The 13872-nt window shown below is 34.1% G+C and overlaps 4 protein-coding genes across 5 annotated transcripts; 3 read left to right on the top strand and 1 right to left on the bottom strand.

Moving 5' to 3' along the window:
* Positions 1 to 467: 467 nt before the first annotated feature.
* Positions 468 to 7609, top strand: LOC111003193 (dual specificity protein kinase splA). 2 transcript variants are annotated; one of them, XM_022273589.2, is made up of 8 exons: positions 468 to 657; positions 731 to 1657; positions 1748 to 1846; positions 2126 to 2197; positions 2909 to 3009; positions 3596 to 3654; positions 5350 to 5437; positions 5888 to 7609. In XM_022273589.2, exons 1-8 carry the CDS (start codon positions 571 to 573, stop codon positions 7278 to 7280), a joined length of 2826 nt encoding a protein of 941 aa, XP_022129281.2. In that variant the 5' UTR covers positions 468 to 570; the 3' UTR covers positions 7281 to 7609. The 2 variants fall into 2 exon arrangements, with proteins under 2 accessions (XP_022129281.2, XP_022129282.2); XM_022273590.2 differs by lacking the exon at positions 2126 to 2197 and having other exon boundaries at positions 469 to 657.
* Positions 7610 to 7722: 113 nt separating this feature from the next.
* LOC111003198 (V-type proton ATPase subunit D-like) lies at positions 7723 to 10862 on the top strand. The gene is made up of 5 exons (XM_022273595.2): positions 7723 to 8001; positions 8400 to 8638; positions 9661 to 9742; positions 9923 to 10034; positions 10677 to 10862. The coding sequence occupies exons 1-5, from the start codon at positions 7735 to 7737 to the stop codon at positions 10823 to 10825; spliced, it is 849 nt and encodes a 282-aa protein (XP_022129287.2). The 5' UTR covers positions 7723 to 7734; the 3' UTR covers positions 10826 to 10862.
* Positions 10863 to 10975: 113 nt separating this feature from the next.
* LOC111003200 lies at positions 10976 to 12631 on the bottom strand. The gene is made up of 4 exons (XM_022273599.2): positions 12242 to 12631; positions 11540 to 11709; positions 11302 to 11382; positions 10976 to 11094 (listed from the first exon to the last, which is right to left on the bottom strand). Exons 1-4 carry the CDS (start codon positions 12486 to 12488, stop codon positions 11011 to 11013), a joined length of 582 nt encoding a protein of 193 aa, XP_022129291.2. The 5' UTR covers positions 12489 to 12631; the 3' UTR covers positions 10976 to 11010.
* Positions 12632 to 12671: 40 nt separating this feature from the next.
* LOC111003201 (NADH dehydrogenase [ubiquinone] 1 alpha subcomplex subunit 13) lies at positions 12672 to 13627 on the top strand. Its single transcript, XM_022273600.2, has 3 exons — positions 12672 to 12839; positions 13054 to 13274; positions 13399 to 13627. The coding sequence occupies exons 1-3, from the start codon at positions 12737 to 12739 to the stop codon at positions 13534 to 13536; spliced, it is 462 nt and encodes a 153-aa protein (XP_022129292.1). The 5' UTR covers positions 12672 to 12736; the 3' UTR covers positions 13537 to 13627.
* Positions 13628 to 13872: the final 245 nt, after the last annotated feature.

Genomic DNA, 13872 nt, shown 5'->3' with positions numbered 1-13872 from the left:
AAAACTATTTTTTAATTATTTTAGTTGAAAAGATAGATTAATATTGCCAGATAGCAAATGAAAAAAGTGCGTACAAAGTACACGCATTAGAAGTGGAACTTCTTTGTAAATAATTATTGATGATCATAAATGTACCAATGGATGATCATGTACCAGTATATGATCACTCCATGTGTTAGTATATCTATATTCACACCGGTTACCCATTGCTAATGATAACATAAATAAAAAATCTACGTTTACTGCACAAAACTCAGAATTGCCATCTAGTGCTTGATTATTTGAATTGCTAACTACTAAACGATACTCTCTCTCTCAATCTTTCTCAATTCCTTGCTTCCTTCTCTCGCTCCATGGCTATTTGCTTCATGCAGCATGCTACGTTCCCCCTTTCTCACTCATAACCTTTATTATTAGTTTATCTATGGGTTATGGACTGCATGTCACAAGACATAAGTCAAATGTCAATAATTTCAATAAGTCAAAACAATTTACAATATTTTGCAAAAAGATGCATTTATCAAGTAAATGAAAACTTTACAAATAACTAAATAATTAATTGTTAAAACAATGTCCGGAGGTCTAATTGATAAAGTTTATATAGGCCTGGATAATGCACCGGCTGCATTTGATATAAAATCTCGTATTTTAGGACCCGTAAGTTCATTTGTGCGCTTTCACATTTATTAATGTTTCTAGCTTCATTTACCAGTTTATATTTTTTTTATAGAACGGGACAAATTTAGAATATATAAGATCTGAAACAGGAGTTGTTGCGGTCCTGAAAAGTGATAAATTTGAACCATTGCATCTAGCATTGCATCACACACGATCTGAGGCTTTGGCGGCTGCACGATCTTTGGCACAGAATCTTATTGAAACTATACGAGCTGAACTGGCTCAGTGGAGTGCCGCACAGGCAGGAGGACCACCACCTGCGCTTAATGTACCACCTCCTACCTTAACAACAACTGCTCCGCCTCCTGTACCGCCGCCTGTTGCTTCTGTAGCACTATCATCTACGTCAACATTAAACACATCCACAAATCCCTCAGTCATTCCCCCTGTAGTGAGTGTTGCCTCTGCATCAGCTCCATTAATGACAGTTCGGCCACCTACAGTGTTACAGCTTCTTCCCCAGCAACAATATGTTCTCAATCAGGAAAATGGTCAACTAATACCAATAGTACAACCAGGTGTTCAAGTATCTAATACCAACTTTACATCATTACCAATTGCTCAGTCTTTAGGAGCTTTACAGCAGCATAATTTTGGTCAAACACAGCTGGTTGATATATCTAATGTACAGCCTGTTAATGTAACACAGTTACGTTTGAGCGGAGTACCATCATCAATGTCAATGATATTGCCAAACGGGTTAACATTCCCACAAGCTCAATTTAATGGGGCTGATACAACTGTTTGCTCTGCGACAGCTACTCCAGTTGTTTGTGCTGCTCAAAGCACCAGTTCCTCTCAAAAAATATTCTATAGTACGGATAAAGGTGATAAAGATATAAGATATCATTTGCAAGGATCAGATATGCAATGGACAGTACCGGGATCACAGACGATGATAATACCATATCAACAGTTTCAAGATCTTACAGCTAATCAAACTGGATTAACGAATCTGCAACCTCAACAGTTTGTGTCTGTAAGTGTACTATACAAATTTACATTGCATGTTTTATTTACTATTCATATAATTATTCAATTTAATTTTTTTTCAAATTTCAATTTGCAGATTGCTCCAGCTAATAGTTTCCAGCAAACATTGCCCTTGTCTGCTGCTCAGTTTCAGCAATTACAAGCATCTGGTACAATAATGCAGCTTAACCAAAAGGTATAGTTATCTTTTTTATAACTGGTACTTTATTGTTATTTTTATATTTAATTAAGCAAAAATATTAAGTAAGAAAATATAATTTGATTCAAAGACATCTTTTTTCAGGAATGTATGTAGGTATTTTTTTTACTATGAGACTAAATACATTGCTAGATTATGCATAAAATAAAAATCACAGCTTGAAGTTTAAAATAATAATCCCACTTAAAAAGTCCATAAATTTATTTGTTTGCTAAGTTTAAGAACTTGTATTAAATTTAATGTGTTTTTCAACAGCCCTTAGCAAGCAGTGCTCCTCTTATAAACATAATATCAACAGGACAAGCATCATCACCTCAAATAATATCAGTGAGCAAATGCAATATTTTTATTGATATTAGCATTTCCACACACTAATTTTCTTTTAACCTTGCTTGAATTAATTTTCTGTTTAACTAAAATTTTATCTTTTATTTCATCTCATAGAGGAGAGATCTGATATAGCCAATGTTAATTATGAAATATAATTCTTTATTGTTGGACAAGTCCCATAAAGACAAATTATGAAATGTTAATAGGTAGTTGATTGTTATAAATGCAAGTATCTTATGGTAAAATATGTTTATGACTTATATGTATAGTATGAAAAATTTTCAAATTTTTTTATATGATTTAATTACTGCACATTTTAAAGCGTATTTGGTAACTTTATACATTGTGCTCATCACATAATAGTTTTGTTTTTTTTAATTGTATAAACTAACAATTTGCAAATTTAATGTTTCTTGCATTATTATTAATGTTTAGGAATTTAATATACTTAACCTTATTATTAATATTTAAATCCTTTCAATGTTCCTCCGTTCCCACACTTTGGTTGTATGGGTTCTAATTCTTGTTCTGACCTATGATTTTGGAATCATTATCATTGTTTCAACATTCATAAGTGTACATTGGGTTACTTATATGAATAAATTACATTTTACTATTAATAATGTTGGCTGCATGACTTTTCTTATTGAGTCAGAGGTTTTAAATTAACATGCTCAATTCGATTGACTATTACATGTCAAATTTCAGACATCATCCAGTAAAGGCATTTCACAGGAGTCTCGAGGTCAGAAAAGATTGTCTGATGGAACTCCAAGCCAGTTGCAGCTTCGTCCCATTGCACCTGCAGGGTAAGATTTAACATACTGTCTTTTGAGTAAATACTCATAACAGGTCAACATCATAGAATCTTCTTCCATGAATGGCTACAGCAAAAATTCTTTCAAAATTCTTGACCGTAATTGTTATCGGAAAATGCATGCAAACTTACATACAGGAAATACAATGTACGGGCTTGACATTGACATTGACATTTGATGTAAGATTTAACTTAAAGGGTGGAAAAAGAAATGAAGATAACGTGGTAACAGGTATATTGGAGCCCTATAGCTACTCGTCTAGTCTCTGCCCTTGTCCGTGTTAAAATCTGTCCGAATGGGAAGCAGTTTCTACACTTCATACACTTATGCCTGTCAGATACATTATGTAATGTCCCACTTGCTTGCCTGTAGCCAATAACTACTCTAATTATATACATAGTAATGATTAATGAAATTTTAAATAAACAGTAATAATACTAAAGTGTTTTTGATTTTTTTTAGTTGTGTAAATGACTTCACACTTAAATAAATTCAAAATTATTGTAGTATTATACTTGGGTGATATAACAAATGCCTAATCTCCAGTGAATGTTGTGTATGTGTATTATTGGCACAGGTCACATAGCCAGGACAAGTCCTCGTCGAGAGAGGGGCGATCTTGGACTCCAGTTGCAGGTACATTGAAGATTACAACAATACAACTGATAGTAGACTAATAGCATAAACAGCGATAGGACGGAAAATAGCGTAATATATCTAATGCGTAATTGTCAGCATTTGCGGTTCCTTTATGCGTAAATTAAACTCAGTTTCTGAATATTTAAATGCAATGCGTAAATTTAAAACAAATGTAACTTTATTGGAGTGGTAAAACCCGCAATGTACGCTTTAGCATGTAGAATATTCTGGTACATGTGTGACCCATTAACTAAGTAGATAACTAAGCATACAATCATCAACCCTATTTCTTTCAGATTTCTTTTGACAGACTTTTTATTGACATGTCCAGTAATAATATTTTTTGTGTATCTATTTTGAATTTGTTTAGATCTACAGATGCAGATATTCTGGAGAAAATATTTAAAAAATAAGCTGGTGATGAGTTTAGATTTGGTGATTTAAGAGCATAATAAATTAATAATTGCAAAAGAGGACAACCGGCGCCGAGTTGTTTAAGCTTTTAGTGGGTTTGAATATTCTTGTTGTGTTTGTCTTTAGAGTTTTATTCCTCCTTATTGATAAGAGAAAGAGATACATTTTGGTAAAAATAAGTTGTGTTACTTTGAACGTTGATAAATTTTTTTGCAGCCTGGTGTGACTATTCTTGCTTTAACATCCACAAGTTTTGACGAACTCAGTCAGCGAAGCTTATGTTGAAAATTTTATCTTCTTTTCAAAAATTAAATGTTTTCTGGATTTGAACGTGCCTTCGAGTTTCCGATATAAGTTGTTTGAAATGTAAAAATAGCGTAAATTATTATTTAAACATACGTACTTAGCGTAGTATTTTTTACTATACATTTTAATTGAAACTTCGGAATTTATAGCAGTGTAGTAGTCATAGTAGAGATTTGTTTTTTTTGTAATATATTTTTCACATTTGGCAAAATTCAGAAATTATTATACATATGCCCAATGTTAAAGAAGCGTCTCCAAGGAAATGATGGTTTCTCCGTGGTGATCCTGGTTTGCGACAATGTAAAACTAATTACTATGACTAACTATACGTTTTCTAAGGCGTTATTTCCTATCGTAAATTTTTTGTCGTTCGATTATTTTTGTTAAATTATATTTCAGTCGTCAAGCTACATTCTTGATAATAGCAGGTGCAGAAAGAATGTCATCATGTCGCGCCAGATTCAAAGCTGCGTCATTAAACTTATATTTTTTAAGTTATGTTAGAGCTCCATTGCTTCAACAGAGCGTTTCACTGGACGAGAAAAAAGAAATTGACATAGAGACGCTGCGATGTATCGCAAACAAAAAAGGCCTTTTCCATATTTTCTAGATACTACATGCATGCATAATGCACAATTCAAGGCGCCTAAACATCTCTGCTTCGTCGTATAGTCTTATTTCTATGTGTCCAGTAATGTTATGTAACATGAAGCATTTAATATTAATTCTCTAGGAATCATGTAATGCAATAATGGAAGTTCCACACAATCAACAAAAAGTTGCTAATAAGTTATATTTGTAAAGCGTGCTTGTGCGTCAGGGTAGATATTTGCCAGTTTATAATCTTTATAACACAAAATTGTGTGTGCATTAAAATAGAACTGTTAAAGCGTATGGTTACTCGAAAAAAAACTTGAATATTTATAAAAATTTGGCTGTACATAATATCTGTAATCAATAACATTTCCTCAGCTAAAGACAACACGGTAGTCAGTATGGGAATGAAAATTAATCCTCCTCATGGGACCATTATACATGTTTCTTCCGGGCAGCAGACGAAGTAAGATTTTTGAATTTATTTTCTCTATTCCCTATAAATTACTAAGGTATTGAAGGTACACAATCTGTGAATGCTATTAATGTTATAATAATAATAATAATATTTATTTTATTTCTCACAAAAACATATACAATAATTGTCATTCTTCTTAGGAGCACTGCTATTGCTTAAGTGAGACTGATGCCTGTTAAAGGTTGTGCACCTGTGTTACAGGTCATCAGGCCTCCACCACTTCGGATCGATAAAATGATAATATGTAAAGAATAGACAATTATATTAATTATAAGGAAACCACATGGTGTATGCGTGTGTGTTTGTGTATGTATGTGTTTGTGTATGTGTGTCTGTGTATGTGTGTGTTCTGAACACTCTCTCTGTTATACATTATACATACAAATATACATTCATTTTTTTTTAGCAGAAATTACAAATATAACTTCTTATTTACAGCGTATCAGCTTCAAGTATGACTCAAGACGGAATGTATATTAAACAGATTGACAGAAACTCTATACACATTCAAGCTAGCAAAGAGAGTAAACATGAATTGACTGCAAATAAAGTGCAAAATACAGCACAAAACGTTCAAATGATAACCGTACCACAAGGTATGACGGTTCTCCAAAATCCGATAAATATCAGTCAAATGCCCACAATGCTGGGTCAACCAAATAGCCAAGTTTACATGATACCCACAAACGCCCAAAATTTGGTGCAAAATGGTTTACCGCCTGGTCTTTTCGGCCAGCAAGTCCTCCAATCGGGTCAAAACGTTACTGTGGTGCAACCAAACCAGTTGGGCATGCCTGGAGGTGTTCAATACAATATGCCTTTAATGCCAATGAACATGCCCCCGAATTCGCATTTTATGCCTGCGGGTATAAATCTTAATGCCCAACTATCTGCTCAGCAATTGAATGCAGCGCTTGCAGGACAACAGTTAACGAACCCCAATTTAAATGTATCGGGTACGATACCCATTGTACAGACAGCTCAACCAACCTCTTCTCCCCTTCCAAATAACCAGGCGATACCCGTATCTCAGGCCCAACAGATCCAACAAATGCTTCCGCAGAACTCTACATTCATAACACCAACATCGCAATATCCTGGTCTTCCACACTACATTATGCAAGGAAACTCTGGGGCGATAACAATGCCTACAAACCCGAACGTACAATACACAATTCCCCCAAACCAAGAACCATCTACTGCCCCTGCTAATGCGAACGGTCAATCGACATCGACTGACACCACAGACTCCAGTATTTCGAATAGTCAAAACTATATTTCCTCATCCCAGGAAGGATATGCTCCACCCACACAGAATCAAACACAAACATTTACCTCAGACGGTTCAACTACACCCACCGCATCTTTCACTTCGACTAACTCCTCCGTTTCTCAGCAAACATATACAAATGGCTCAACAAACCAGAATTATAATGGTAATCAAACCACACAACCTCAACCGCCCCCAAGCTATCCCACAAATGGGACCCAAACAAACGCGTCATATCAAGGAACAACTCCAATATCTCAAAACACGACTCAAACCAACTTTTCACCCTCAACTACTCCTGTACCAAATCAGAATTATCCAGCACCGAACATTCCAAATATCGCATATCCCAACCAAAATCCTTACCCAAATGCGACGGGACAAAATTTGGCAGCATACGCGGGAAATCAATATCAATACACAAGTAGACCCTGGTTTAGACCCAGATATGGGTCTCCGCAGAGTTCTCCATATGGGGCTGGTGCAGTTCCGCCCCCAAACGGCCCACCGATGCCGGTTCCACCACCCCCGAATAACTATAACTACTGGCAGGACAGTTGAGATTTAGATAATGCAGCGGACATAATTCCGGATTCATAGCAATTACCGCAACCCGACAATGTGTTAATGGGCTCCAATGATCTAGTCTACTTGGGCCCGACTAATATAACCTTTCCTCTCGATGGGTACTATAACGAACGGGATCCTAATATCTATTCATCTTCGAGTCAAATGCATTTTGTAGGGTGAACACAAACTATCAAGTGGTAGTAGCGAAAGTTGTGCCTCCGACGTAAATATATCGTGTCAAGATATAAAGAGACTGCTTTAATAAAATTAGTTTAATTTACATTTAAAAAATGTATAGATGTATTTGTATTGAAAAAATATATTATACTAATTATATATATGAATGCGTCTTTTTATTTTAAATTTGAACAACGAAACCCAAAAAAAACAAAACATAGTGCTTTATTGTTAATGTCACAAAATTAGTCAAAGTCAAGAGAGAAAAATGAATTCTGAGAATCGTTATCCAGTTACTGCATCTCTGTTTATGTTGCGTGAAATTAAACAACGCCAAGAGAAAGTAAATCGGGGCTACCAGCTGTTAAAGAGGAAGGCTGAAGCCCTGCGTCTTCGTGGTCGCCAGGCGACTGCCGCGCTAGCAACCGTCCAAGCGCTAGTAGGACATTCTTTGAAAGAAGCTTACATATCGTTAGCAGGAATAAAATTTACCAACGGGGAATCTAATGCCTTAGTGTTAGAAAATGTGGGACAGGTATGTCATTTATAGGTTATATAACAACCTTAAATTTTTTTTTTAATATACAATAAAGCAATTAACAATTCTGGTTCTTCAATGTCAGAAAATGCCGAGTTTAAGGTCAACGCTACAGTTTCAAATTGCTGAATATACTTTTAACTTTCGGTCATAAGTGACATAACCTATTAACCTAATACCATTTGTTTGTTGCTTCAAATTAAACATATGTATATTTCAATCTACCAATCAATCAATCTTAGAACTGTGCTTTATGTTTCTGTTTCAATGTGTTTTCCGTTTTGGCTTTTGTGTGTAATGTAATTAATTCCTTTTAACATTGCAAATAAAACTTTAGCTTAAAATGGTTAAATAAAATAAATAAATAACTTTATTAAATGCTATTATAAATTTAGGCGCAAATCCGTGTACAGCGTATCTCGGAAAATATATCAGGAGTCCCAACGGTTTCATTACAACCGATTGAGGACCACACTGCTGGAGATTCTTTCCGATACGCAGGATTAGGAGCTGGAGGCCATCGCACTAGTGAGACCAAACGCGCGTTCAGAGAAGTCATAAGGATCCTTATAAAATTCGCTTCGTTGAGAAACATTTGCCTTTTATTGGATGAAGCTGTGAGGACGACCCTCAGGTTAGGTACAAAGTGCATTAGCGCAAAACACCTCAATGCAAGTCCCGATTATAATATTCTGTGAAGATTAAGATAATTTGTACTTAGTAGTAGTTTACTTTTATTTATAAAACTAGCCATGTTGCCGTTACATTCGTCTCCATTATCAAGCTTTGTAAATCATAATTAGTAGTGCTGTGAATAAAATTGGCCAACATTGTAACAAAATAATAAAAAATGGATAAGTGAGGCAGAGCTGGTAAGTATTAACATTAGGTTACCTAAAATTAGAGATTTGTATAAAAATATCTGTATTTTACTAATCTCAAGCTTAAATTATCTATACAAATTTCCACTATGCAGGAACTCATTCGAAAATTGTGCCTACTTATTTTCTAATGATTATCCATGGCGCCAAAAACTACCACAACTTTTCAAAAACAAGAAACTACTTATCTAAAAACAAATTACTAAATTTGAAATTTAATTTAATTATTCGAATTGCACGCTTATCAATAGATAATTAAAAACTGTATAATATGTATTCTGATTATGAGCAGTGTTGGCCTAGTGGCTTCAACATGCGACTCTCATACCTGAGGTCATAGATTCAATCTTGGACAGTGCGTTCAGACTTTAGGATAAAGAAGAATTCAATGGAGTATTGTAATTTATAGTGACGCTGGACCGAGTTTGTTCTATGTGATTTGTGGTTGAGTAGACTGTGATTAAAAGTGATAGGTGCCTTGAACCCGCTGCTAATTATAATTTAAGCTAAATTGTTATTTGTAATGTTAAAAGGAATTAATCTTAATAAAATACGGTACGATAATTATTCGTGTTCTTTGTGCTGCCAATTTACCCACATGACGCATCGACCACACTCGGGGCATTTGCTCGGCTCTGATTAATTGTAACAATATACGTTAAGTAATTATTCTTAATTAAGAATAATAACAAAAGAAATCTTATCAAAATAAATTATGGTTCTTAAAAGTAATAGTCTATACATATTGTATTGTATAGACTTTTCTATATTTCAGAAAGGTGAATGGAATTGAAAAAGTTATCCTGCCTAAGCTTCGTAATACTGAAATTTATATTTTGACTGAAATGGACGAAAGGGTATGCCTAAAATCCTTGAAACTTCGTAACTAGCAGTGTAGGTAACACGACAGCACAAGTGATAGATGTTAGACTAAATATATAACTTAATAAGTTCTCGCAATCATGTTTGACAAAACAAATTTGAAGTTTCATTATTTTTTAAACGAGAGAGCTAAGACGAATGTTTTTTTCGATTAGGAACGTGAAGAATATCATCGTTTAAAAATGGTTAAGGCTAAGAAAAACTTTGGTCGTCTTCTCCCCAATTGCACCGAGAGGAAAAAGTGTGCCGATGACGACATTCCTGTTGGTATGGTGATGATCTATATTTCAATAGATTAACTCGGTTGAACTGAATCTCGCAAGAAATATATCAAAACAATTCCAATATATTATTCTATGCACTTGTCTCATTTTCTCCTAAGTAAAATCTGTGAATGTCTCTTTTTACTGTCACTTTTTAGTTTTATCGACCTTCAAACTTTAATTATTTTGGTTTTTATCAAAATTAAAGATTGATATTAAACTTAATAATTAAAATTGAAATAAAGAATTAATTGAAAGAAAAATCTAATGCCGCACGGCGATCTGCAGTTTTCAAAAAACTTTTTAGTGTCTTCTCTCAGCTCACAAAGTATGAAATTTTCCATTCTCTTCCCTTGATTGTAGTATTGGACTCACCCACATACTACGGTGTCTTTTACGCCTACGCGTACCTAATAGTAGTACAAGAAGCAGTGAATGTTCATCGAAATCCATCTTGTAAATGAACTTGCATCGGTATATTTTGCGGTCAAACAACTGCTCCAAGCAGTCGCATTATATTATTAATTTTGACAACTTTTAATAATATAAAAATTTTGATAGTATCACTTCTACCACGTGTGAATAGCACAAATGTTCTTTTAATATTAATTGATGAAACGATTATGCATTACGTTTTCATTTACAGAACTTTCACCTACCGAATCGCAGACCAATTCTATCGAAATTTTAGAAGTAAAGCCCGTGGGAGTAGTTTCCACTCCATCTGTGTCAGCAGGAGATTTTAAACCAGTTTGCCTTCCACATTATTGGGATGATGAGGACTTATTATTTTAATCTTTTTTTTTTTATTCGTTTTTGTTTAAATATTTAACTCTTTAACGATATAAAAACCTGTAGTGTGTAGCGAAATTTAAAATTATTACGGCTGTAGTAAGTAAATGTGTTATTTAAATTTAATTATACTGGTTTAGAAATAAAAGAACTTTCTAATATGATTAAGGTACTTTTAATAATTTCAATTACAAGACCCAGCCATTGTCTAGTCTCTCCTCCATTGGTTTTGTAAAGTACTGGCATCTACGAAACTTCTCCAGAATTTCGCCCTGAAAAAAAAATCTAATGAGATTAGCTACTAAGGTAATGGGTAGATTATCATACTATCTACGTATTTTTAAATATTTATTCCATGGAAAAGTGGTTTGTAGCGCATTCACATTTCAGCAATTGTGTTGAATTTTTTTATAAATTTGTAAGCTGACTACGTAAGTATATGAACCCACATGCATTGTAGTAATATAAAAATAACTTACTGGTCCTGTCTTTTTAACGCTTTCGCTGTAATAAGTTACTGCGCTGGAACCCGTGCCATATAATGGATATTTCAGATGCATCTGTAATTTACAAACTTAAGATTAAATGAGAAATTTTTTCTTTAAGGATGAGATTTAGAAAGGAAATTTAGCGTGAACAATGACTACAGTATGTCAAAATCATTTTTGGCCCACGGCAATCAGAGTAAGCGCTAAGTCTCGTTCTGTATAAAATTACATTTTTATCCGCAGTAATTTCCAGGTTTCGTGGTTCAAACTGTTCTTTGATAAAATTGGACTCGTACTCTGTGCAGTAATCGGCGACAGGCTGGGAGGTGGCAAGTTCTTCAATTACTTCATCTAACATTTGCTCCCAAAAGAAATCCTTTAACATTCGCTTTCGAATACCTTTAAACACAAAGTTTACAAATTAGAGTCTTAGACGGATATACAGCTAGGATGTATCGTGCTGACCCCAAAACTTTGGAATACCTATACTAAACCAGATCTTAGGTAATTAGAGAGGGGCTGTTGAAAAATAACTTTAAATATGGCCCATATAATTACTGAACCCATTTTGTTCCGTAATTATATCTTCTTCTCAGGGTTCTTCTACATAATTATTATATGTTGCAACTGAGCATTTATTGCTATGCGGATAACAGCATAGGGGATACTCTTTACACTGGCCAAGCAGGTATTTCTCAGGTGAAGTATTTTGATACCAATTCGACTTGGGGTTCTTCAAGAAAAGAGCGTACCAAATCTTAAAAATAAAAGTCAAACAACGCCCTCGAGAGCCCTCTGGCATTCAGTGTCCATGAGCGGTGGTATCACTTAACATTATATGAGCCTCCTGGCCGTCTGCCTACTGTTCTATAAAAAAATATATATACAAATAATGTATATACATGACGGACTGCGGACATTATGTATGTACCTTCTCCTTTAGGTGGTTTCTTTGGAACACAAAAACTTTCTCGCATTTCACTGCCCGATTTTGGAACTTCTCGACCATCCTGTAATATCCAAGGTCGGCTAAAATTTTTTCCCTTCCCATAGGCTGAAGGCTCCGGAGGCACTTTTGGGTGTAATTTAATTATTTCCAGTGGTCTTAGTTTTATTTCAGTTTCTTCCTCTGGTGGGTCAGGTAAATTAGCTTGAATTTCTTCGTGTATTGATTCCATTCTTGATAGTCAAATAAAAATATAAATAACTCACAAGATATTCGAAAGTCAAAATGTTTTTTCGTTGTCTAGGATATAGTACTAATATGTACCGTGTTTGACCAATTTAAAACTTAAAAGTATTATAGCCTGCAGTGTGCGCTATACCTGTATTTTAATGACACGGTGTTGGAGATGTAATTGTCACTGTCAAAATATCAAAATATTCAGAGTTCCGATTACAATTTCACAAAAATAAAAGCCGTAAAATGGCTGAGGCTTGTCAAATAGTTCGAAAACAAGATTTACCTCCTCCTGGAGGATACAGACCTATTCCATTTAAAAGGATACCCGCCAAATCATATTTTAGTGGTAAGTTACACCTGTAAGATAATCCAATATATTATGTAACCGTTTCGAGGTTACTTTATAAATATTTACCAACAAAAATCAATTTTTATCTATCCTAGCTATTAAGATCCTTACTAGTAATATCATAAAACAATAACTAAATTTTCAGAATAAAGGCTAAATCACCAGACTTAATCCTAACCTACTACTTAATTTTATAATGTTATTTTTTCAGGCTTTACATGGATTGCTGGTTACATTGGTATGACCACCGTGTCTGCTTATCTTTATTATTTAAATTGCAAAAAAGTTAAAAAAGCTAAAATCGAAATGAGATCTGCAAAGATGGCAATATACCCAATGTTGGTAGCAGAAAGGGACCGGGAGTATATGAAGCAATTGCGTAGAAACCGAGATGCTGAAGCAGAGCTTATGCGTAATGTTCCTGGATGGGAGGTAAAATGCTATTTCGTTACATAGCAATATTTAAATTCAAAATTTAACATATATATTTTTTTAATTTATGAAGTATATCTATTAAAACAATAAAATTTTAAAAATAAATTTGTTTATTTCTCAGGTTGGAACTTACTATGGTGAGCGCGTGTATAAGTTAGTGCCACCAGATGCACTGGTTCAGCCAATATTCCATGAATTCTATGCTCACTCTGACCCATCTGACTGGGTTGACAGAACCGAATTGAAGTTGTGGTCTTAAATCTGTGAGTAATCTTTTGAACTGTGAGCAAGTGACTTTGCTATACTAATTATTGTAGTTAATTAATAAAGGTAATGATGAAACACTAAAATATTTTTATTATGTCTAATAACTTATTTTTACACTTTTTGTTATGTTAGTAGGTAATAAAAAATAATAATATACTATTTATCTTTTTATTTAAAACAAAAGAAGTAACAAAAAATAAAATAATAATCAATCTTTTCCATTCATCATTCAGAAGAACAAATATTTAAGTCCTTACAAGCTAAAAAAGTTTTGGTTTGAGTTTGAGTAACTACAATGTCTTTATTACATATATCCAAATGCATATGC

This window comes from Pieris rapae, chromosome 5 (assembly GCF_905147795.1).
Source record: "Pieris rapae chromosome 5, ilPieRapa1.1, whole genome shotgun sequence".
Taxonomy (NCBI): Eukaryota; Metazoa; Arthropoda; class Insecta; order Lepidoptera; family Pieridae; genus Pieris; species Pieris rapae.
This window is presented reverse-complemented; position numbering and strand designations above follow the sequence as displayed.